We start from the raw sequence: 20,927 nt of genomic DNA on the forward strand, positions 1-20,927 counted from the left end.
CCAGTGCCAGGCAGGTGGACACTCCCACAGCTGTTGGGAGAGAAGAGCAGCCCCAATGAAGGGAGTCCAAGATGGCAGGAGGGCTCAAAACCCAGAGTGGAGGCCTTGCGGGGCCTCTGATGAGTGCTGAGGGGGGAAGACAGCTGTTCCCAGGGCTGATGTCCAGCTGGATCCTACTACCCTAGCCCTAGCTAGACAGGGTGTCGGTGTCCCTCTGCAAACAGGCCCTTGGAGCCCTCCCAGGGCCTTCCTCAACCTTCTCCCTTGCAGGCACCAAGAAAGCAGCCTCGCTGGTTCTGTCCCTAAGAGGCCCTTGCTTGGCATCCCCTCCCCAGGGGGCCCAGGCTGACCCTCTGATGTCTGGGGGCTCAGTCTTTCTCCTTCCTTCCTAACCAGCTAGGGGCATTTTCAGATTCAGAGGCAAGGAAGAAAAACTGGGTCACTTCAAGCTTTTTCTTTACTGGTGACATTGACCCATTTATACTAACCTCCCTCAGACCCCCTCCCCCAGGGCCTCTCAGCCTGGACATCTGTCCCAGCCCAAATCTCACCTTCCACTGTCCTTGCCGCCCCGGGGCTCGTCCAGTCTGTTCTGCTGCAGTCCCCTCTCCTCAAACCAGGGAAGGGGGCCCCGGGCCACCCCCAGTGTGGCCTCTGCCTCAGTTTCCCCGTCTGCTAACGGGTTGACGATGCGTCTTCTGTCGAGCCCGAGGATGGAGCTCCAGGAGGGTCACGGATGAGGAAGAGCCCAGGGCTGGGCGCAGCGTGCGCGGGGGCCTCCTGGGTGCGGTGCCCCAGGCCCCGTGCGGCTCCCCGTCCTCGCCGCGCCCCTCCCTCTCCTTCTCCTCCCCGCTCCCCTTCCCGCCGCTCCCCTGCCGCTCCTCGAGCTGCTCGGCTCGCCTCGCTCTTCAGCCGTCCTGTTCCCCGGCACCTCGCCGCCCCGCGCCCGCCCCGGGGTCCCGGGGTCCCAGCGCCCCCCGCCGCAGCCGCCCCCGCCGCCAGGCCCGGCCCGCCGCAGCGCGAGCGGTCAGTGCGCAGCCCCGGCGCCCGCCCGGAGCCCGGAGCCCGGAGCCCGGAGCCGGATCGCGGGCTCGGAGCCGACCCGACCGCCCGCCGCCCCCAGCCAGGTGAGGGCAGCTCTGGGCCCGGGAGCCAGGCTTTCTCCCGTGCGGCAGCGGGGGCGGCCGAAGGCGCGGGGAGGGGCGAGGGGTCGGCCCTGGTGCGCGGAGGAGGACCCGGGAGCTTTTTCATAAACGAGGCTCGGGCTCTCCCTCGGAGGGGATGGATGAAGGAGGGCTGGCGGGGGAGGTCTGCGGGGTCCCTTCCGGACGGGTTTCCTTTTTCAGGAGAAAGGGTTAATTGGCTTCTGTAAAACGGGGACTTATCTTCTTGGAACGTGAGGGGCTTTCAAGGTGGGAGGCGGCTCTGGCGGAGCTCGAAGGAGGGGATCATCGGAGAGCGGGGCTCTGAGGTCCCCTTAGCCTGACATCGCGGCACCTCCCCCATCGGTTTCGGGGCTCTGGGTCTGCCCGGCTCTGTGTCCCAGTTTTGTCTCTTTGTAGATGACTATTTCGAGCCTCACCTGGACAGAGCTAGGAACAGCCATTTCCTTTCCTGGAGCTTTGAGGCCCACCTGACACCCTCCCACGTCTGACCTGCCAGGGAAGGGGGTTGAAGGAAGAAGGATGGGGACCTAGGGATCTGGGAAATGGCAGTGGTGGGTGAGAAACCGGCAGAGTCTGGGGACTGGACACACAGGAGGACCCTCTGGCCCTCGTGGGGTGCGCTGGACTCTGCAGGGAGATAGCCCAGAGGAGGGTGGGCAGGTGCACCTGGGCAGGACCTGCTTAGGGGAGGGGCAGGGTCAGAGAGGGTTGAGACGTTCCCATACTCCCAGAAAGCAAAACGCTAGAGGTTTTGCTTGTTTCGCTGGTTTTATTTGCTTTTTGCTTTCTTTCTCCTTCACCTGGATCCCAAGATTCATTCCACTTTTCTCCCCTCCTATTTTTGCAAAAAAAAAAAAGGGAAACTGAGGCTCCGGACAGGTTGGCTGGAAATACCTGTATCTACAAGGGAAAAAATGGTGGAGAGGAAGACATACTGAATTTGGAGGCAAAAGACCTTGGTTCAAGGTTGCCTCAGCGTGCATGATTACCTTGGGCCAAAATGCTTTCCTTGTTTGGGCCTTGACTTACTCATCTATAAAATGGGAGAGGGTCCACCTGTCTCGCAGGTTTGCTGTGAGACCACATGTGTCCAGAGAGCTTTGTAAAGGGGACTACTCAGGAGATGCAATCTTCATCACTGTAGCTGGGTGCCCTCGCTCCTCCCTGCCCTCATCAAGGGTATTAGCTAGCCTGTGGGATGCCTTTGTAGGAATTACAAAAGATCCATCCTCCAGAGGGAGAGGAGGTTCAGCTGGGTTAGGGACTTGGGGCCTTTATTATGAAAATTAGGAAAAGGCACGCTTTTCCCCAGGTGCAGCAGCTGCACACAGTTGGGCAAGTAGAAGGCGGGCTAGACTCCAGTGTCCACTTACCCTAAGATGAATGTCCTCTGTAAGGTACAACTGCCCCTGGCAACCCTTTGTAGCAAGCCTCCAGTGCCTCTAAGGGACACAAAGCTACACACACTCCCAGGGTACTTCCCATAGAAGCCCACATCATAGGCTGCTGCCAGGTCATTTTCTTTCCTACTTTGTCTCCACTTTAGGGCCTTTGGGTATCAAGCCCCAAAACCTACTAAGAAGCATGATGGAGTTAAGTACTGCCTTCCCAAGTTCCCAGGGGTTGGAGGTGCTGAGTTCCTAAACTTCTTATGTCAAGAACTTGATCAGATCCCTTTTCTCAAGGCCAAGAACAGAAGCATCTGCACACCTGGGCAACACTACCATTCACAAACGGGAGTTCACAACTGCTATCTCAGAGCATCCTCACAGTAAGATTGAGGCAGGTCTTTACATAAGAGAAGCACTGCCCAGAGAAGTTAAGGAACTAGCCTAAGGTTTCACAGCATTTAAGCAGTGGAACCAGGAACTGTGCCCAGGTCTAGCTGTCAGTCTTTCACTCCACTACTAAGGAACAAGGCTGCTGACTTCACAATCTTGCCAAAGCCTTGCTGGAATCGCTGTTCTCCCTCTCTATTCACAGCAGCTCCTGGTTCTCTCCTTCTGCTCAGTGACCAGCCCTCAAGCCCAGAGGAAAGTCACTGTTACTCTGATTTCACTGGGGGGGCGGGGGGGAGTATGTCAGAGCCCAACTGCTCTGGCCTCTACTGCAAGAAAGGCCCCTGGGAGTCCAAGAGGTCCAGAATGGGGGCTGACCCTTGTGTGTCAGAGGCCAGGAAAGAGGTCAGAGTAGCTATTTCCTTTTCTGCCCAGATGGGGGCTGAAACAATGGCCATCATGGAGGACATCAGTACAGAGAACTAGTGCCTGAGTGAGGGGCCGGCCAAGGTCCATAGAATAGTCAAAGGAAAATTCAGCAAACAAGGCTGAAGGAAACTCAGAGACCTCCTGACCACCTTCTGTGGTACCAAGGTGGGGGGGAGGTGGTAAGCCCAGCTGACAGGCTATAATAGGCCCTTTCAAACAGAGCATTTCTGCTTGTATCTGTGGTACAACCGTATGGGCTTTCACTTGAGAAAGGGGTTCGTTTCTTACAAAAACAAACTCACTGGCCTAATCTACTGGTCCCTGAAGTGTAGTCCCTGGACCAGCAGCATCTGCATTACCTGGAACTTGTTAGACATGCAAATTCTCAAGCCCCACCCTAAACCTACTGAAGGGAAATTCTGGGGGTGGGGGGCCCAACAATGTCTGTTCTAACAAGCCCCGTACAGGACACTGAGGCGCGCTGAAGCCTGAGAACCGCTGGCCTAGTCCAAGCGTGTGGGAAACGGAGTCCTAGCTGTGAGGCAAGGGCAGGGCTGTGGAGTTCTGGGCACTTGGAGGCCGCCCGGCACAAGCCCGCTCTGCTTCCCCTTCTGCCCCCCCCCCCCCCCAGGCACCATGCTGCTGCTCCTGCTGGGCCTGCTGGGCCCCGCCGCCTGCTGGGCCCTGGGGCCGGCTCCTGGCTCCGCGGAGCTGCGCTCGGCCTTCTCGGCCGCACGCACCACCCCGCTGGAGGGCACCTCGGAGATGGCGGTGACCTTCGACAAGGTGTACGTGAACATCGGCGGCGACTTCGACGCGGCCACAGGCCAGTTCCGCTGCCGCGTGCCGGGCGCCTACTTCTTCTCCTTCACGGCCGGCAAGGCGCCGCACAAGAGCCTGTCGGTGATGCTGGTGCGCAACCGCGACGAGGTGCAGGCGCTGGCCTTCGACGAGCAGCGGCGGCCCGGGGCGCGGCGCGCCGCCAGCCAGAGCGCCATGCTGCAGCTCGACTACGGCGACACGGTGTGGCTGCGGCTGCACGGCGCCCCGCAGTACGCGCTCGGCGCCCCCGGCGCCACCTTCAGCGGCTACCTGGTGTACGCCGACGCCGACGCGCCTGCGCGCGGGCCGCCCGCGCCCCCCGAGCCGCGCTCGGCCTTCTCGGCGGCGCGCACGCGCAGCCTCGTGGGTTCGGACGCGGGCCCGGGGCCGCGGCACCGGCCGCTCGCCTTCGACACGGAGCTCGTCAACATCGGCGGCGACTTCGACGCGGCGGCCGGCGTGTTCCGCTGCCGCCTGCCGGGCGCCTACTTCTTCTCCTTCACGCTGGGCAAGCTGCCGCGCAAGACGCTGTCGGTGAAGCTGATGAAGAACCGCGACGAGGTGCAGGCCATGATTTACGACGACGGCGCGTCGCGGCGCCGCGAGATGCAGAGCCAGAGCGTGATGCTGGCGCTGCGGCGCGGCGACGCCGTCTGGCTGCTCAGCCACGACCACGACGGCTACGGCGCCTACAGCAACCACGGCAAGTACATCACCTTCTCCGGCTTCCTAGTGTACCCCGACCTCGCCGCCACCGGCCCGCCGGGCCTCGGGCCCCCGGAGCTCTGAGCCTCGCCCGGGGAGGAGCCCGGGGCCGGCCCGGGGCGTGCATGCCGAGCCGAGCCGGGCCCCGAGCCGGGCCTCGGCCGAACGTCCCGCCGGCGCGAGCATGAGGCCCGCCCAGGGCGGCTGACTCTGCCAATAAAGTGGGCCTGCGCCGGCGCCTGTCGCCTGGGCTCCTGCGCTCTGTCGTGTCCGCGACGCTGCGGTGTCGGGGCGGGGGTGGGGGTCGCGGGGCCGAGGGCAGGTTCGGTCCGGCCCTGGGAGGCCGAGGAGACAGGAAATCTGATTGAACTGAACCCTACTCCCCCAGGCCCTGGCGGGACGCCCCTTCGCGTTCCTTTCCAGTCAGTTCCTCCAAATCCTCCCCACTGGCCCGCGACGTCACTTGGGGTCCAGCTGGTTCTTGTGACGGGGGGGCCACACCCTGCTCCCTTTCTGGGAGTATGGGATTCAAGGAAACAGAACGTTCCTTCCCCTAGCAGGGTGTGTGGGGGATGAGCAGGTGATACCTGGTTGCTCCAACTCCTGCCCTCCCAGCACAGGGAGGGTGATTCGCCCAGGGCAGGGGTTAAACAACTTACTCTGGCGTAAAAGGACACAGGCTGCAGGAGGCCAGAACAGAACACTTTATGGGACAGCTACACAGGAGCAGGACCACACACCAGCCAGCCTCTGCTTGTCTCTCTCAGCCAGGCCCCTCGCAGCCTCACTTCTCTCTCTGAGGTGTTCATCTGAGCCTGGTTGAGAGGGACCAAAAACCTGCCCCCCCTCCCACCTCCACCAAGAAAAGGTAATGTTCTTCCACCAGCATTCCTCCACTCCTGGAGCATACCAAACTAAAAACGTCTAGTCTGTTCTTGTCCAGATGGACACAGGGACTCTGGAGCATCAGTTGCACCGGAGTCCCAAATTAGAACTGGGTGCTGACCATTCACAAGGTTCCCATAGATCCCATAGGACTTGTCACAGACTGCCAGGGTAGGAGTTGGAGCCTCTCTCTGACTTGGCCTTCCTTGGGGCCGATTTCTTTTCGGCATCTCTTGAACACACTCCTCAACCCTGACCCCAACACACACTCACACATTGCCACACCTGCAAGTCCTGCCTTTAGCTCTGTGTCTGCTGCCTGAGACCCAGGCTCTTAGTCTACCAGGGCTCAGGGAAGAAAATGGAGGACAGGTAAGCTGGGTCCAGGGTCCAGTCCAAGCCCAGAGACCTGTACATAGCGGGAAGAAGCAGGTGCCAGATGGAAGCTGCTGCCCAGGATGGGTCTGTCTTGGGCCACGAGTTGGGGGGCAGTCATGGGCTGGCAGGTGAAGGGGGAGGGTCAGGGAAAGGGGTCAAGGATCAAGGCCCAGGGCCCCAGAGAAGGGGGCTGCCCCTGGGGGCAGAAGCCCTTGCACAGGTCCCAGAGTGTTTCCTGTGCCAGCAGGGCAAAGACCTGGGCCCAGTGACCCCTCTCCTCAGCCTCACTAGCCTTGTGGAGCCGGTAGACACAGGACAGGCCTGTGAGGAGCAGATGTTCAAAGTCCCAAGGGCTAAGAGGAGGCCCTTTACGCAGGTCCTGGAACTGCCGCAGCCTCTGCTTAGCACCCTCCAAGTCACTGGGCACGTGGTGCTGCAGGAGAAGCCTGAGTCGGCGGCCTGGGTGTGTGGATGCCAGTTCCTCATCTTGGATGTGCAGCTGCCCCATGACATCCAGCTCCAGCCCAGCCCAGAGCAGCTGCAAGGGGAGCCATGTAAGGGGTGGGCTGGGGCCTGAGGGGGGCAGGGCAGGGAGCAAGAGTGGGCAGGTGGGGTGGGGTATAAGCAGGCAGTAGGACCCATGCTGGGTTGCCCCCCCACACCCTCCCAGCAGGCCCAGCTTGATACATTCCCCTTCCCAACCCTGAGGGACCTCTGGACACTCCCTCCCCCATATCCCAGGCTGGAGGAAAAGACCTCAAACATCACTTCCGGGGCCTCTGGTTCCTGCAGGCCACCTCCCAGGCTGGCGCTGTCCATGGGCTTCCCTGGGGCAGCAGAAAGGAGTCAGGCCCCTGCCAAGCCCCACCCTGAACACCCCAGCCTCCCAGAAATGCCCGTAGCTATTTGGTAGGGATGCCTGGAGTTTCTTCTATCTACAAAAGAGCAGGAATACTATCCCCTGTCCCCCTTCCCTTAGACACACATGCACATTGACATTCACCCTCCCAGGCATAGGTCTTGTGATCCCAAAATCATCATCTTAGGCCCAGATACCACCTTGGAAAATGTCCAGGACTCCTCCTCGAACTTCTAGAGTTGCTTTGGCAAAGAGCTCCAGACCACTGGGTCACAAGACACTTCACTTCCCTCTCTAAAATCATCTGGGACAGTGTGACCTAAAACAGTGCCGGTGCCAGTAACTCTCCCCAAGGGTCAAGGACCCCTTTAGGAAGAATATACTCCTTCCTTGCTCCTCAGTTGTGATTATGTGGAAGGCAAGCAAGGCAGGCAAGGCAAGTTGTCTGCTGCAGCTTCTTCCATCTCACACTCTGGTGTGCTGCCCTGCCCAGACCTTAGATGATGGTCCCAAGCCTAGGGCAGGTCCAGAGGTCCTGGTTTGCACATCAGAATAAGGCCACTGCCCACTTCTGTCCAGGGCTGGCATTGAAGGCACCTAGGACTACCTCGCTTCACTTCACTTGGACCTTTCTGGTTCTGGGGTTGGGGCCCAGATCAGTATCCCTGCTGCATAGGTCAGTCTGGTACCCACCATGCCCACAGTGCCTAGGCCCTGCTACGTTCAGATAGAACCAACATTAACTTATCAGTCGGCAGCCTTCCTTGGCTCCCATGCACCCCACCCTAAAACCCCGGTACCTGGATGGTGCTGGGTTGTAGTCACCCCAGGGAGAAGGCAAATGGCTACTATTAGCCAAGCCAGGAGCTGCATTGTCCCAGCAATGCCCCACCACGTCCTTTGAGTGTTCCTCTCTCCAGCTGCTCTCTGCTCCTGCATCCGCCTGCCACACACCGCGGCTCCAAGTTTCCACTGCAGGCTGCCCAGGCGTTCCCTGTTTTGTGTGTCAGCCTTCAATGCTAAAGAGGGAGGGGCTGGCTCTGACTTCCAGGACCTTTCCATCCCATGGAAATGTGGAATCTTTAGTTGTTGGCAGTAGGAGCCTGGCTCCCTGCTTGTCAAGCCCTCAGCCTATTCCTGTCCAGATGGGCGGGATGCATAATTAGAAAAATGGTGCTTGGTAACAAACAGCTCTAGCTTGGCCCTCCCAAGAGATAGGAAAGAACCCAGGCAGTAACACTACCTTACTGTCTGTCCTCACCCTCAAAATATCTTGCAGCTGAACTCAGGCTCTAACACCCAGTTAAGTCCAGCCCAACCCAGCCTCCAGGGAGCCCCTTGGCAGCCAAAAGCATCAGCTGCAAAGCTTGGTTCTATCACCAAGGCATTGGCCCTCCAGCTACATGGCAGGCTGGCTGGGTGGCCCCGTGGCCCTGCAGAGCTGAGCACTTGCACTTCAGGCACTCAGCCACCAGCCGGACAGACCCCAGGCTGCCAGGGGTAGTCCTGGCACCCAGAAGACAGATCTGCAGCTTCAAGTATCTTTTGCGTCAGCCCTGGGACCTTCTTTGCTTGCTTATGACATTCTCAGCTCTGGCTAGAGTCCAGGAAGATTACCTTAGCCCAAGCATGATGAGCTGTTAGATTGGAGGGAGCAGGAGCAGGGTTCAAGACTCAAAAATGAGCCATGGCTCATGGAATCCTGTGGATGCTTGGATGGGATGAAGGTGGGTGGGGGTTTCCCTGGTTCCACCCAGAACTTTCAATCCATCAACTGCCACCACACAGTCTGCTATGACAAGGGGTTTTCTCCTTCAGTTGTTGAGGGCCCTCGCTTTCAGGAGACGCCATGCCACCCCCATCCTAAGCCCTGTAGACAGTGAGAACTTTCCATTTCAGCTCCAGAATCCCTTTCTCAGAAGTCTATCCAAGCCTGCAGGTCACTGTGTCTGCAGCTGCACTATTTAGTCCCAATAAGAGAGATGCCTGGGTTGGTAGTCTCTTTAAGGGAAAGGGGGAAAATCCCTGATAAATCTCCCCTCCCAAGTCAAGCTTCACCTCTACCCTAAGCACACAAGAAGTGGTTGGTCTACAGATTTTATTTACAGGGATGCTCAGTTAGACGTTAAACACTTTCTAGTATCCACATGCCTTCCCTGAAGCTACTTGGTTTCAGGTTTCTTGTCTCCGGGTTCAAGCTTGAGACTCTCGGGGGGCTGTCGATAGGCAGGGAAGGCCTCCCACGGGCTGTTCAGGTCGAACTTGCGGAACTCCTGGGCCAACTCGACCGGCTCGGCCACGACCCGCTTCACTTCATCATCATACCGTAACTGCAGAAGAGAAAGACAAGGAGGAAGACCTTGTTCAGAGCCACTAAGCTGCTTAAGGAACCTACTTTCCCCAAGCCATGGGTGACTTCACCAACCCCATTACTTCTCTCTCAGCAAGTCTCCACGCACACCTATATTACCAATCCAGTCACATCCCACCCTTAATCCAAAAAGGCCTGCCATCACCCAGCCAGGCTCCCCTGCTCACCATCCCATCACAAACTCTGATCTCCGTTTCCAGCACAGCTGACTCTGCTCACCCAACCACTCTTTACAAGGATATGGTAAGCATTGGTCCAGGACTAGGAAGCAAGCCAGTGGATGAAAAAAGTCAACCTGAACTGGCAAGCACTCATGTTCAGACCATGTGGCTCTGGCATTATCACTGTCAAGATGCAACGCAGTAAATTTGGCATTGCTTTTTTCGGTGGGAGATTCAGTTAGGTAAGGTAAAGACGAACAGGTGCTGGGTGAAGAGGCAAATCAGATAAGGGAGACTGAAAACAAGGAGAGGGAAGGAGTCCTGACCAGAAGTAGCTGGAGAAGCAAATGAGACTGAAAAACACTGAGAAAGCAGGCATATTCAGCCTGCTGTGGAAGAAAGGGCTGGATTGTCACTATCTCAACATCTTTAAAAAGGTACTTTGCTACAAAATCACGTGTGTATGTATGCAGTAGACTAATCTTCCTGCTCATAAACAACCTGTAGCACAAAGGTGGTAAAGCAAAGCACCAAAATTCTTCATAAGGTCCCTGTAGTCACATGTTACTGATCCTGCCTCTGACCATTCTCCATTTAGTGTCTTCCCTATCAGCTTCCTTCTCAGAGATCCAGAGCAGGGTAAAATGGTCCTTCACTTTCAGATCTTGGGGACAGACTGTGTCCTCAGGGTTGCTTTGGTCATTAAAATGATCATTATGATAATGGCTAATGCCAACTGAGTGTCTACAGTACACCAGGCTTTAAGCATCCATCATTCAGCTCATGATAAATCTTGTTAAGTACTACTGTTCCCATTTTACAGCTGAGAAAACGGTCATAGAGAATTTCAGTAACAGGCCCTAGATTACAAAAGTGATGCTGGGATTTGAATCCAGAGCCTATGCTCTTAAACCACCACAATCCACAGACCAGGTTTCCTGCCCTGCCCAGGACACCCCAGTTCCCTGCCAGTCCTTCCCTGAGGCTGCTGCCCCAGTTCCAAGGTTCCTTCTACCTCAACGTAGCCAGACAGTGGAAAGTCTTTCCGGAAAGGATGTCCTTCAAAGCCATAGTCTGTCAGGATCCTTCTTAGGTCAGGGTGGTTAGCAAAGAAGACTCCAAACATGTCCCAGATCTAGAAAAAAAAGAGGCTCTCAGGTAACTAGTCCATTAAGGCCAACACAGAGGTGAGGACGTGCTGCATGCAATAGTTTCAACCAATTCTGCAAATCTGGCCTAGACACAGGATCCACCATGTCCAGTAACTTACCTCTCTCTCATACCAGTTAGCTGCCTTATACACAGAAACAGTGGACTCAATGGGTGTCAGCTCATCTGTGTAAGTCTTCACACGGATCCGAGAGTTGAAACGCAGAGAAAGCAGGTTGTAAACAATCTAGGGAGAAGAGAAGGAGCTGGAGGACCAAGATGGCCACAGGGTCTGGGATGGGAGTCCCTGAGTGAGAACAATGATGAGGACACAAGGTGGGTTAGGGTTCTCTACTTGTGAACATGTCTTCTGTCCTGAAGCTCAAAAATTTCAAGATCCTCTTACATTTACAACTACTTACAAAGGCCTAAGCCATGCTATAGCTTAGCGAGTCAGCATGCTTGTCTTTGCAAATGCTATTCTCTCTGTCTGGGATGACTCTGGACCCCCCTCTCCCAGCCCCAATCCTTACTGGGGTAATTCTGGTCTCTTGGTCATTCACAAAGATTCAGCACAAACATTCTCTGTTCAAGGCCTCCCAGACAGGGCTAAGTGCCCCTCCTGTGTTCTCATAACATCTAACGTCCCATGTGTTATATGTTACAACGGTCAGCTTTTTACGTATCCTTCTCCCTCACTAGAGCTGGGGGACTCCTTGAAGGTAGGTATTGCATGTTACTTCTCCCTTGTTCCAAGATCTGACAAATAGCAGATGATCAGTAAAAAAAAAATTTTTTTTTTAAAGATTTATTTATTTATTCATTCAGAGAGAGCTAGAGAGAGGCAGAGACACGGGCAGAGGGAGAAGCAGGCTCCATGCAGGAACCCCGATGTGGGACTCGATCCCGGGTTTCCAGGATCACACCCCGGGCTGCAGGAGGCGCTAAACCGCTACGCCACCAGGGCTGCCCAGATGATCAGTAAAGTATCAATAGCTAAATGTATTGAGAACTTACTGTGTGCTGGCAATCTACCCATACTATCTCATTTCATCCTCACAAGCATTCTATGAGGTAGGGACAATTTTATACTTATTTTGCACATAAGAAATTTAAAGCTTAGGGGCATGTCAAGGACTCAGTCAGTTAAGCACTTGACTTTGGCTCAGGTCATGATATCAAGGTCCTGGAGTTGCACTCCCTGCTCAGTGGGGGGTGTGCTTCTCCCTCTTCCTGTGCTCCTCCCCTCATGCATGTGAGTGTGTTCTCTCTCTCTCAAATAATCTTTTTTATTTTTTTAAATTTTATTTATTCGTGAAAGACACAAAGAGAGAGAGAGGCAGAGATATAGGCAGACGGAAAAGCAGGCTCCTGCAAGGAGCCCGATATGGGACTCAATTCTGGACCTTGGGATCCTGCCCTGAGCCAAAGGCAGATGCTCAACCACTGAGCCACCCAGGCATCCCTCAAATAATCTTTAAAAAAATTTTTTAACAAGATTTTTATTAATTTGGGCAGCCCAGGTGGCTCAGCGGTTTAGCGCCACCTTCAACCCAGGGCCTGATCCTGGAGACCCAGGATCGAGTCCCACATCGGGCTCCTGCATGGATCCTGCCCCTCTCTCTCTCTCATGAATAAATAAATAAAATCTTAAGAAAAAAAAAAGATGTTTATTAATTTGAGAAAGCATGAGCAGGGGTGAGGGACAGAGAGTCAGAGAAGCAGACTCCCCACTGAGCCCAACATGGGACTCAATCCCAGGCACCTGGGATCATGACCTGAGCCAAAGGCAGCTGTTTAACCAACTTAGCAACCCAGGCACCCAAATAAATAATCTCAAAAGAAAAGAAAGTCCTCTTAAGCTTAGAAAGGTTAAGTAAACTGTTTAGAGTCACAAAGACTATTAGTGGCAGAGCTAGGATTCAAACTTGAAGTTTGCTTGATCTGAGGCCCTAGTTTGTTGTTTATTTATTTTATTTTTTAAGATTTTATTTATTCATGAAGAGAGAGAGGGAGAGGCAGAGACAGAAGCAGGCTCCATGCAGGGAGCGTGATGTGGGACTCGATCCCTGGACTGGGATTGTGCCCTGAACCAAAGGCAAATGCTCAACCACTGAGCCACCCAGGTGTCCCTATTTATTTCTTTATTTATATGTTTTAAGATTTTTTCTTTCTTTTTAAAAAATATTTATTTATTCATAGAGACACAGAGAGAGAGGGAGACAGAGACACAGGCAGAGGGAGAAGCAGGCCCCATGCAGGGAGCCTGACGTGGGACTCGATCCAGGGTCCCTAGGATCACGCCCTGGGCTGCACGCGGCGCTAAACCGCTGCACCACCAGGGCTGCTCTAAGATTTTATTTCTTTGACAGAGTGTGTACTAGCAGGCGGAGGGGCAGGCAGAGGGAGAGGGAGAAGCAGGCTCCCGCTGAGCAAGAAGCCCGATGTGGGTCTCAATCCCGGGAGCCTGGGATCATGACCTAAGCAGAAGATAGATGATTAACCAATGGAGCCACCCACATGCTCTTAAGGCCCTAGTTTAACTGCTGTTGTATTGTATGACCCGAACTGAAACTAAGGAGACCTATGGTTCCCACTGGTAGCTGTCACCCTAAAACTTCATCTGTCCCTTTTTTTTACCCATCGAATCTTCTCAAATCTCCTGATTTACCTCAAAACGGTTCTGCCGGGTGGGGATGTCCACTGCTGTCAAGTCAGCCAAGGATTTGAATTGTGCATTGGTGTGATCCCTGAGGAAAGTCAGCACTGGGATGACCCCATCAGGATGGATACAGATCTCTAACTCATTGAAGCAAGACACCTGCAGATATGGACAGGGAGAAGAGAAAAAACAAAGATCTACTGAGAGAGCAGCTAACTTCAGCTGGAGTCTTCTGGTTTAAGAAAGAAGTCCAAGTGGGATAGAAGAGACTGGTTTCTTTGATACAACAAATCGCTGCCTACTCCTACATGCTCTGAGAACACGGTTCTTTCTAGACCCACAACCAAACAACAGTTGTGAATATTACCTGAACTTGTTGGACATACTTGGGCAGGATTTCAGCCACATACTCTCCAAAAGCTGAAAGCTGCTTGTGGGCCACATCATTCCGTGGTCTGACAGTGGCTGGAAGGAGAAGGCATATTTAACAAATGGCAGCAGCCACACCTGCATTCAGTCTCTTGGGTCGTAAGGGGTGTTGTCTCCCAGCAGAACCTTGAGGAAGGTAAGGGTGGAGGGTTCCTCTTCCAGGGAAAACTTAAGGAAAATGTCACCTACAGAGACCACAAAGACTCTCATTACTGCAGTTGGGAAGTTTGCCTCTTCTCAAAGCTGCTCTCTGGTTCTCCCTTCACAACACCTGCACTTCTGCTAAAGCAGCATATCTCAACTCTCTTACCAGACCAGGAACTTAAAGAGTTGGAACCAGAACTTTTGTTTCTCTGTATCTGCTTAGCACCTGGCTCACAGGAGGTTTTCTTTTTTTTTTTTTTTTTTTAATTTTTAAATTTTTATTTATTTATGATAGTCACAGAGAAAGAAAGAGAGAGAGGCAGAGACATAGGCAGAGGGAGAAGCAGGCTCCATGCACCAGAAGCCCGACGTGGGATTCGATCCCGGGTCTCCAGGATCGCGCCCTGGGCCAAAGGCAGGCGCCAAACCGCTGCGCCACCCAGGGATCCCTCACAGGAGGTTTTCAAGCTAAGAACTTCAGGACTGAAGAGCCCTCACAGATTACAGGGTTTATTCTGCTCAGCAGGGAGCCTACTTCTCCCTCTCCTCCCCACTCCTGTTCTCTGTCACTACCTCTCTTTCTCAAATAAATAAATAAAATCTTAAAAAAAAAACTTTTTTTCCTCCCCATTGATGAGGAAACGGAAGGCGAGAAAGGAAGAAATGGCAGGTCTCCTAACTCTCAATCTGCTTATGTTGACTGTACTGTATCTCCGCACACTAACTCATGCATCCCTCAATCACTGAAAACCCACACATCACAGGCTGCACACACCATGGTTTAAGTGTTCTCTGCCTTTGACAGCAGGGAGGCCTGCTCTGTCACTCACTAGTTCTGTGTCCCTGGGCAAGTTATTCCTCTGGATTGTTTCCTAATCTATAGTAAGAGATCACAGTGCTACCTACCTCATAAGATTGTCCGGAGGACTAAATAAATCACTCGCTAAATCGCTTTGCAAGCTGCCTAGCACACAGCAAGCCCTCAATGCGAGCTACTAACAGGGCTCTAAGACCCAAACGTTTCTTGCTCTCAAAGAGCTGACCGCTTAATCAGAGAGAAAAGGAGTCGTGGAAATGGACAAGGGGTAATCAGGGCCGTAACAGGGAGACACGAGGGCAGAGGGAGAGGCCCACAGCAGTCAGGTCTCCACGAGCAGAGACTTGCCAGAGGACGCAGGGAAGGGTATCCCAGGGCAAGGGCAAACACCTGACGGAAAGAACGAAGGGGCCCCGCCTGCAGTCCCGAGAAGGGCCCGGCCCGCACATACTCACGGCGCGTGTCGGCCGCGGCGCTTTCCCTCCTCGCCGGCAGCAGCAGCACCGAGGGTCGCCCGGCCACTTGCACCGGAAGATAAAAAGACAGAAGCGCAAGGTGAGGCTGGATGGGCTTCCTGCGCTAAGCGCGCCTCCGCTCCCGCCCCAGGCCTCAGCCAGCTGCCCCCTGCTTACCCCTGGCCAGCGCCACGGACCCCTTGATCCCCTGCCACCAGCCCCTGGCCGCCGCCGCCGCCATGCTTCAAGATGCAACCAGGCAGCCAAGGCGAGACCCACAGGACACGGAGCCCCAAGGGCACGGACCGGAAGCGGAAGTGTGCGTCTGATTTTCTTCCGGGCGGACGCGGGGCCGGAAGCAGAGGTTCCGGATTCCGGGCTTCGGAATGAAAGGAGGGAAGGCAGGTGAGAAACCGAGGCAGGCAGGTGGGGAAACCGTGAGGTGGACGTGGTCCTAGTTTGGTGTAGCAGAGGCTGGAGAGAAGGCGAGGACTCTAAAGAACCGGACGGGTGAGAGGAGGGCAAGGGGTAGAGGTTCTGGGTTCTACATTCCACTCCCCTCCCCCGCTCCCTGAGGTAAGCTTTTGACGACGGCCGGCGGGCATGGCCGGGAGGGGGCGTGGAGAGGAGCCGGGGCGGGGGTGTAGGGGGAGGTGGAAGGGGGAGAGAAGAACGGTTTCCCTAGCGACCGTCTCCTAGGCGACTCTAGGTGGAGTCGGGACGCCCCTCGCGGCGATGGGCCTATTAGAGCCCCGTGCTGGGGACGGCTGGGATTTGTCTCGAGTTCTGGGACGGAGTCTTGGGGAATCATTAGTGCGAGCAGGCAAGTGCAGGGGAGAAGCAGAAAAGAGAAAATGTGGGGCGAACAGATGTTCCAGGCCAGGCCTCATATTAGAAGATCTAAACTCCATGCCCGGGGAAACGGGCTTTGGCCCAGAACGCGGGGGGTCGATCTTGTTGGGTTCTGCTGCCCAGAGCCTCGCTAGTTTCATGCCCAATAGTCATGTGGTTAGTAAGGGGTTTTGCCAGGCTTAAGATAATAGGCTTCCTCCAGCGCCTTGCTTTCACGTGTTGACCTAAATACCAAGTCTTTTGTTAGATCTTGGGAAGGAATATTCTGTTTTCTTAGGGAAACACCCAGAGTAGGAAATGTTACTAATTTCATTAGGGATGGAGTGCCAGCGCAGGAGAATGAACTCAGCTTTGGTTGAAGGAGAGCTTCCAAGATGTCCTTAGGACTGAGGCCAGTCTCAGCCCACTTAACTGTCCTCTTTACCTTCTCCCTCCCTGAATTGAACAGTTGGATTCGTAGATTGTGGATTCCCCATTACTCAGGTGGTGTTGCTTTGCAGACAGCTGGCAGAGAGAGAGGTTGGCTACCATGGAATCACCAGAAGAACCTGGAGCATCCATGGATGAGAACTACTTTGTGAACTACACTTTCAAAGACAGGTCACACTCGGGCCGTGTGGCTCAGGGCATCATGAAACTGTGTCTGGAGGAAGAGCTCTTTGCTGATGTCACCATTTCAGTGGAAGGCCGGGAGTTTCAGCTCCATCGGCTGGTCCTCTCAGCTCAGAGCTGCTTTTTCCGGTCCATGTTCACTTCCAATCTGAAGGAGGCTCACAACCGAGTAATTGTACTGCAGGATGTCAGCGAGTCTGTTTTCCAGCTCCTGGTTGATTATATCTACCATGGGACTGTGAAACTTCGAGCTGAAGAGCTGCAGGAAATTTATGAGGTGTCAGACATGTATCAGCTGACATCTCTCTTTGAGGAATGTTCTCGGTTTTTGGCCCGCACAGTGCAGGTGGGGAACTGCCTTCAGGTGATGTGGCTGGCAGATAGGCACAGTGATCCTGAGCTCTACACTGCTGCCAAACACTGTGCCAAGGCCCACCTGGCCCAGCTGCAGAGCACCGAGGAGTTTCTCCACCTGCCCCACCATCTACTCACTGATATCATCTCGGGTAAGTTGAGGGAGTGGGGCCCATCATACTCAACTACTTGGGTTTGATGTTTAGTAGATGTTCTAGTTTAGGAGAAAGGAATTTTCAGGTTTTCTGATAGGAAGTTAGATACAATCTGAGAGACTGAGGTGAGATTTAGCTGCTGTCAGAGGCAGTCCCTTCCAGAGAAAGAACCCTAGAAAATGAAAGTGGTACTTTGCCATATATACAGTTAACCCTTAAACAGTGTGGGGATTAGGATTGGAACCTCCGCCATTAAAATCTATGTATAACTTTTGACTCCCCCAAAACTTCACAAATACCCTGTTGTTGACTGGAAGCATTATCAATAACATAAGCAATCAATTAACATACATCCTGCATATTGTATTATGTGCTGTTTTTAAAACTAGAGAAGAGAAAATGTTATTAGGAAAATCATAAAAGAAAGTACAATACTGTAGTATATTTATTGAAAAAAATCCACATATCCACATAAGTGCACCCACACATTTCAAACCCATGTTTTTCAAGGGTCAACTATATACAAGTATTGAATTAAAAAAAAAAAAAAAGCAGTGCTCACCCCTAAAAGGTAGTGAGGAGTTGTTTGTATTTATATACTCTCGTCTCTTTTGTGTATAAACGTTCTCATCAGTCCTGCATTTTGCATGTACCTGTGGGACAGGTTACCTGAGTAAGCTGATAATAAGTCAAGATATTACATAAACTTAAGTGGTGGGCCAAGTTTGGTAATAATCCTGACCCTGGGGTGCCTGGGTGGCTCAGTTGGCTGAACCTCTGACTCTTGGATTCAGCTGAGCCCTGGTCTGGGTATTGTGGGATCAAGCCCCATGGGGAGCTCCACATTCAGCGAAGAGTCTGCTTGAGATTCCGTCTACCTCTGCCTCCCCCCTACTGCCCCACACTCCTGCTTGTGCTTTCTCTCTCTCAAATAAATTTTTAAAAATATATTTCATTTATTTGAGAGAGAGTGCACACTCTCGAGGGTGCAAGCAGGGAAGGAGCAGAGGGGGAGGGAGAGGGAGACAGAATCTCAAGCTGACTCTTCACTGAGCAGAGAGCCCCATGTGGGGCTTGATTTCACAACTGTGAGATCATGCCCTGAGCCAAAACCAACAGTCAGATGCTCAACTGACTGAGCCACCCGGGTACCCAATAAATAAATCTTTAAAAAAACAGGCAAGCAAACAAAAAAATGATCCTGACCCTGCAAGTGAGGTATAGCCATTCTTTAGGTGTGAGCACTGCAGCCTGTAGATTGCTTCTATGACAAATGGGGACATAGCAAGCCATCCATTTTGGTTAAAAGAAATAATTAGGTTAATTTCACACGCGCGCGCGCGCACACACACACACACACACACACACACACGGTGGTAGTCTAACAGTGTGATTCATATCTTTAAAGCCACTGGCTCTAAATTTCCCTTTTGGATTGTTAGATTGCCATTGACCAGGTCTTTCCTCTGGCTCTCACAGATGGAGTTCCATGTTCCCAGAACCCAACAGAGGCAATAGAAGCCTGGATCAATTTCAATAAAGAAGAAAGAGAGGCTTTTGCAGAGTCACTCAGAACGAGCTTGAAGGTAAGGAGGATTTCTCTTTTGAGTTGGGACACCATAATATGCACACCATGCATTCCAGCTACTGATGTGGCCTCTTTTGTGGCTGGTGAGTAAGTCATCTCTGGCTCGAAGTTAAGAACTGGGGAGGAGGATGTGTGCATGAGCCCAGAAACCACCAGCCTCTGAGCTCCCCAAAGTTCCTTGAGAGAACTGCATTAATCCTAAGCACCTTTTTTCTAAAGCACCAGCTGCCCCAGCATAAAATGAAAGAAAGTGATTGGAGGACGGTCAGGATGGCACACAGTAACTAGAGGGAAGTAGGTTAGCATAGGATTCCAGTGTGTGGTCTGCAGCTGTAAGGATAGGTGTCTCAGCTGAGCCTTAGCCTAGAACTGATAGATGTCATCTGTGATTTTAATTTTGCCAATAGGAGATCGGGGAGAATGTGCACATTTACCTGATCGGGAAAGAATCATCTCGTACCCACTCGTTGGCTGTGTCCTTACACTGTGCAGAAGATGATTCCATCAGTGTAAGTGGCCAAAACAGCTTGTGCCACCAGATCACTGCAGCCTGTAAGCATGGCGGAGACTTGTATGTGGTGGGAGGGTCCATCCCACGGCGCATGTGGAAGTGCAACAATGCCACCGTGGACTGGGAATGGTGTGCGCCTTTGCCCCGAGACCGGCTCCAACACACCCTGGTGTCTGTGCCTGGGAAAGATGCTATATATTCACTGGGTGGCAAGACACTGCAGGACACGCTCTCAAATGCAGTTATCTATTATCGGGTAGGTGATAACGTCTGGACAGAGACAACTCAGCTAGAGGTGGCTGTGTCAGGGGCCGCTGGTGCCAACCTTAACGGGATCATCTACTTACTGGGGGGGGAGGAGAATGACCTGGACTTCTTTACCAAACCATCCCGACTCATCCAGTGCTTTGACACAGAGACAGACAAATGCCACGTGAAGCCCTATGTTCTGCCCTTCGCAGGTCGCATGCACGCAGCTGTGCATAAGGATCTGGTGTTCATCGTGGCTGAAGGGGACTCCCTGGTGTGCTACAATCCCCTGCTAGACAGCTTTACCCGGCTTTGCCTTCCTGAGGCGTGGAGCTCTGCCCCATCCCTCTGGAAGATCGCCAGCTGTAACGGGAGCATCTATGTTTTTCGGGACCGATATAAAAAGGGGGATGCCAACACCTACAAGCTTGACCCTGCCACTTCAGCTGTAACTGTTACCAGAGGCATTAAGGTGCTACTTACTAATTTGCAGTTTGTGTTGGCCTAAGGCTGTGGGGGGGAAGAGCAGCTGACTTCTGCCCTCCCCTTTTCCAGCACCTTTCCATCCAAATTTGAAGTCCCTGGGGCCCCAATCAGAGTGCTACATTATTTTTTGGCACATGTTATAAAGGGCAGCACCTCAGTCCTTGCCGAACCCATCGGGGTGCTCCATTTGGGGCTTTTTAGACTGCTGCTGTTCAGCTGGCTGCTCAGAATAGGGCCAGCCTATCCTCTGCTGTCCCCTGGTATCTTGTGCCTCACTGCAGATGGCTCGAGCAAGCCGTTTCTCAGACAGTAGGCACAGCCTCCCCTCATTCCCTGATCAGTGTTAAGTAGAAGCACCTCTGATCCCAGGACAGAAGGAAAGATGCCCCATCTTCCTTTTTTTCTATAACCTGCAAAGTGGCTAGTTGGTAATTTTCCCACAAGAATTAGGTGTTAGAGTTTTTATTTGGGCTTTGGTTGGGAGAATGGTCTAAGCTGAAGGTGTCCTTCACCAGCAAGCTCCAACTCTAGAATTCAGGATGCTGCGTCTTGTGTTTTCTCACCTCTCTGTCAGGAAACGTACACTTTGGTTTTATTTTTGGTATACTCCAAGGAGTAAGCCAGAAAGAAGTAGGAAGGATTATTTCTGATTAATAGCAGAAACTTTTTTCAAACTTAAATATATAAGGTCTCTACTCTTTTAAAAGCTCTAAGGTAAGCCAAGAGCTAGGAGCTGTTCATACAAATAAAAGTTTTTGAAGGGATATGTGTGTCTGTTTTGAATTCTGAAGGGGTGACTTCCTAAGGTAAAGGATTACATACCTGCCACAATACTGATTGGATCCCTTTCTACACACAGGATCATTGTTCCAAAAGGGGAGGAGAGCCCCATGGGGCCAGTGAATTAGGA

General features: G+C 53.2%; 4 protein-coding genes and 1 long non-coding RNA gene across 10 annotated transcripts; 3 read left to right on the forward strand and 2 right to left on the reverse strand.

The window, feature by feature from the left end:
* The first annotated feature begins 1,059 nt into the window (after positions 1-1,059).
* Positions 1,060-5,144, forward strand: C1QTNF4 (C1q and TNF related 4). 2 transcript variants are annotated; one of them, XM_038563279.1, is made up of 2 exons: positions 1,060-1,127; positions 2,713-5,144. In XM_038563279.1, the coding sequence occupies exon 2, from the start codon at positions 4,010-4,012 to the stop codon at positions 4,982-4,984; it is 975 nt and encodes a 324-aa protein (XP_038419207.1). In that variant the 5' UTR covers positions 1,060-1,127; positions 2,713-4,009; the 3' UTR covers positions 4,985-5,144. The 2 variants fall into 2 exon arrangements, with proteins under 2 accessions (XP_038419207.1, XP_038419208.1); XM_038563280.1 differs by having other exon boundaries at positions 1,077-1,127; positions 4,005-5,144.
* Positions 5,145-9,002, reverse strand: FAM180B (family with sequence similarity 180 member B). Of its 2 annotated transcripts, XM_038563283.1 has the most exons (3): positions 7,823-9,002; positions 6,920-6,990; positions 5,145-6,701 (listed from the first exon to the last, which is right to left on the reverse strand). In XM_038563283.1, exons 1-3 carry the CDS (start codon positions 8,082-8,084, stop codon positions 6,306-6,308), a joined length of 729 nt encoding a protein of 242 aa, XP_038419211.1. In that variant the 5' UTR covers positions 8,085-9,002; the 3' UTR covers positions 5,145-6,305. The 2 variants fall into 2 exon arrangements, with proteins under 2 accessions (XP_038419211.1, XP_038419212.1); XM_038563284.1 differs by lacking the exon at positions 6,920-6,990 and having other exon boundaries at positions 5,145-6,736.
* LOC111090964 lies at positions 5,399-11,516 on the forward strand. The gene is made up of 3 exons (XR_005373441.1): positions 5,399-5,768; positions 6,540-6,717; positions 8,302-11,516. It is a non-coding gene; the product is annotated as an uncharacterized LOC111090964 (long non-coding RNA).
* Positions 9,104-15,546, reverse strand: NDUFS3 (NADH:ubiquinone oxidoreductase core subunit S3). The gene is made up of 7 exons (XM_038563282.1): positions 15,388-15,546; positions 15,211-15,276; positions 13,733-13,830; positions 13,375-13,524; positions 10,825-10,950; positions 10,570-10,689; positions 9,104-9,352 (listed from the first exon to the last, which is right to left on the reverse strand). The coding sequence occupies exons 1-7, from the start codon at positions 15,449-15,451 to the stop codon at positions 9,185-9,187; spliced, it is 792 nt and encodes a 263-aa protein (XP_038419210.1). The 5' UTR covers positions 15,452-15,546; the 3' UTR covers positions 9,104-9,184.
* Positions 15,456-20,781, forward strand: KBTBD4 (kelch repeat and BTB domain containing 4). 4 transcript variants are annotated; one of them, XM_038563276.1, is made up of 4 exons: positions 15,456-15,615; positions 16,563-17,180; positions 18,663-18,769; positions 19,179-20,781. In XM_038563276.1, exons 1-4 carry the CDS (start codon positions 15,597-15,599, stop codon positions 20,037-20,039), a joined length of 1,605 nt encoding a protein of 534 aa, XP_038419204.1. In that variant the 5' UTR covers positions 15,456-15,596; the 3' UTR covers positions 20,040-20,781. The 4 variants fall into 4 exon arrangements, with proteins under 4 accessions (XP_038419204.1, XP_038419206.1, XP_038419205.1 ...); XM_038563278.1 differs by having other exon boundaries at positions 15,542-15,615; positions 16,511-17,180; XM_038563277.1 differs by having other exon boundaries at positions 15,570-15,786.
* Positions 20,782-20,927: the final 146 nt, after the last annotated feature.

Source organism: Canis lupus, chromosome 18 (genome assembly GCF_011100685.1).
Source record: "Canis lupus familiaris isolate Mischka breed German Shepherd chromosome 18, alternate assembly UU_Cfam_GSD_1.0, whole genome shotgun sequence".
In the NCBI taxonomy this organism is placed as follows: domain Eukaryota; kingdom Metazoa; phylum Chordata; class Mammalia; order Carnivora; family Canidae; genus Canis; species Canis lupus.

Coding starts and splice junctions, on each gene's coding strand:
- C1QTNF4 (XM_038563279.1), top strand. CDS start 4,010: ATGCTGCTGCTCCTGCTGGGCCTGCTGGGCCCCGCCGCCTGCTGGGCC.
- FAM180B (XM_038563283.1), bottom strand. CDS start 8,084: ATGGAAAGGTCCTGGAAGTCAGAGCCAGCCCCTCCCTCTTTAGCATTG. Junction 6,991..7,822: donor TACAACCCAGCACCATCCAG/GTACCGGGGTTT, acceptor CTGCTGCCCCAG/GGAAGCCCATGGACAGCGCC. Junction 6,702..6,919: donor CCCCGGAAGTGATGTTTGAG/GTCTTTTCCTCC, acceptor CTCCCCTTGCAG/CTGCTCTGGGCTGGGCTGGA.
- NDUFS3 (XM_038563282.1), bottom strand. CDS start 15,451: ATGGCGGCGGCGGCGGCCAGGGGCTGGTGGCAGGGGATCAAGGGGTCC. Junction 13,831..15,210: donor CGCCGCGGCCGACACGCGCC/GTGAGTATGTGC, acceptor TTCTCCTTCCAG/CCACTGTCAGACCACGGAAT. Junction 10,690..10,824: donor CTAACTGGTATGAGAGAGAG/GTAAGTTACTGG, acceptor TTTTTTTTCTAG/ATCTGGGACATGTTTGGAGT.
- KBTBD4 (XM_038563275.1), top strand. CDS start 15,946: ATGGGCCTATTAGAGCCCCGTGCTGGGGACGGCTGGGATTTGTCTCGA. Junction 16,034..16,562: donor GGAATCATTAGTGCGAGCAG/GCAAGTGCAGGG, acceptor GTTGCTTTGCAG/ACAGCTGGCAGAGAGAGAGG. Junction 18,770..19,178: donor CACTCAGAACGAGCTTGAAG/GTAAGGAGGATT, acceptor TTTTGCCAATAG/GAGATCGGGGAGAATGTGCA.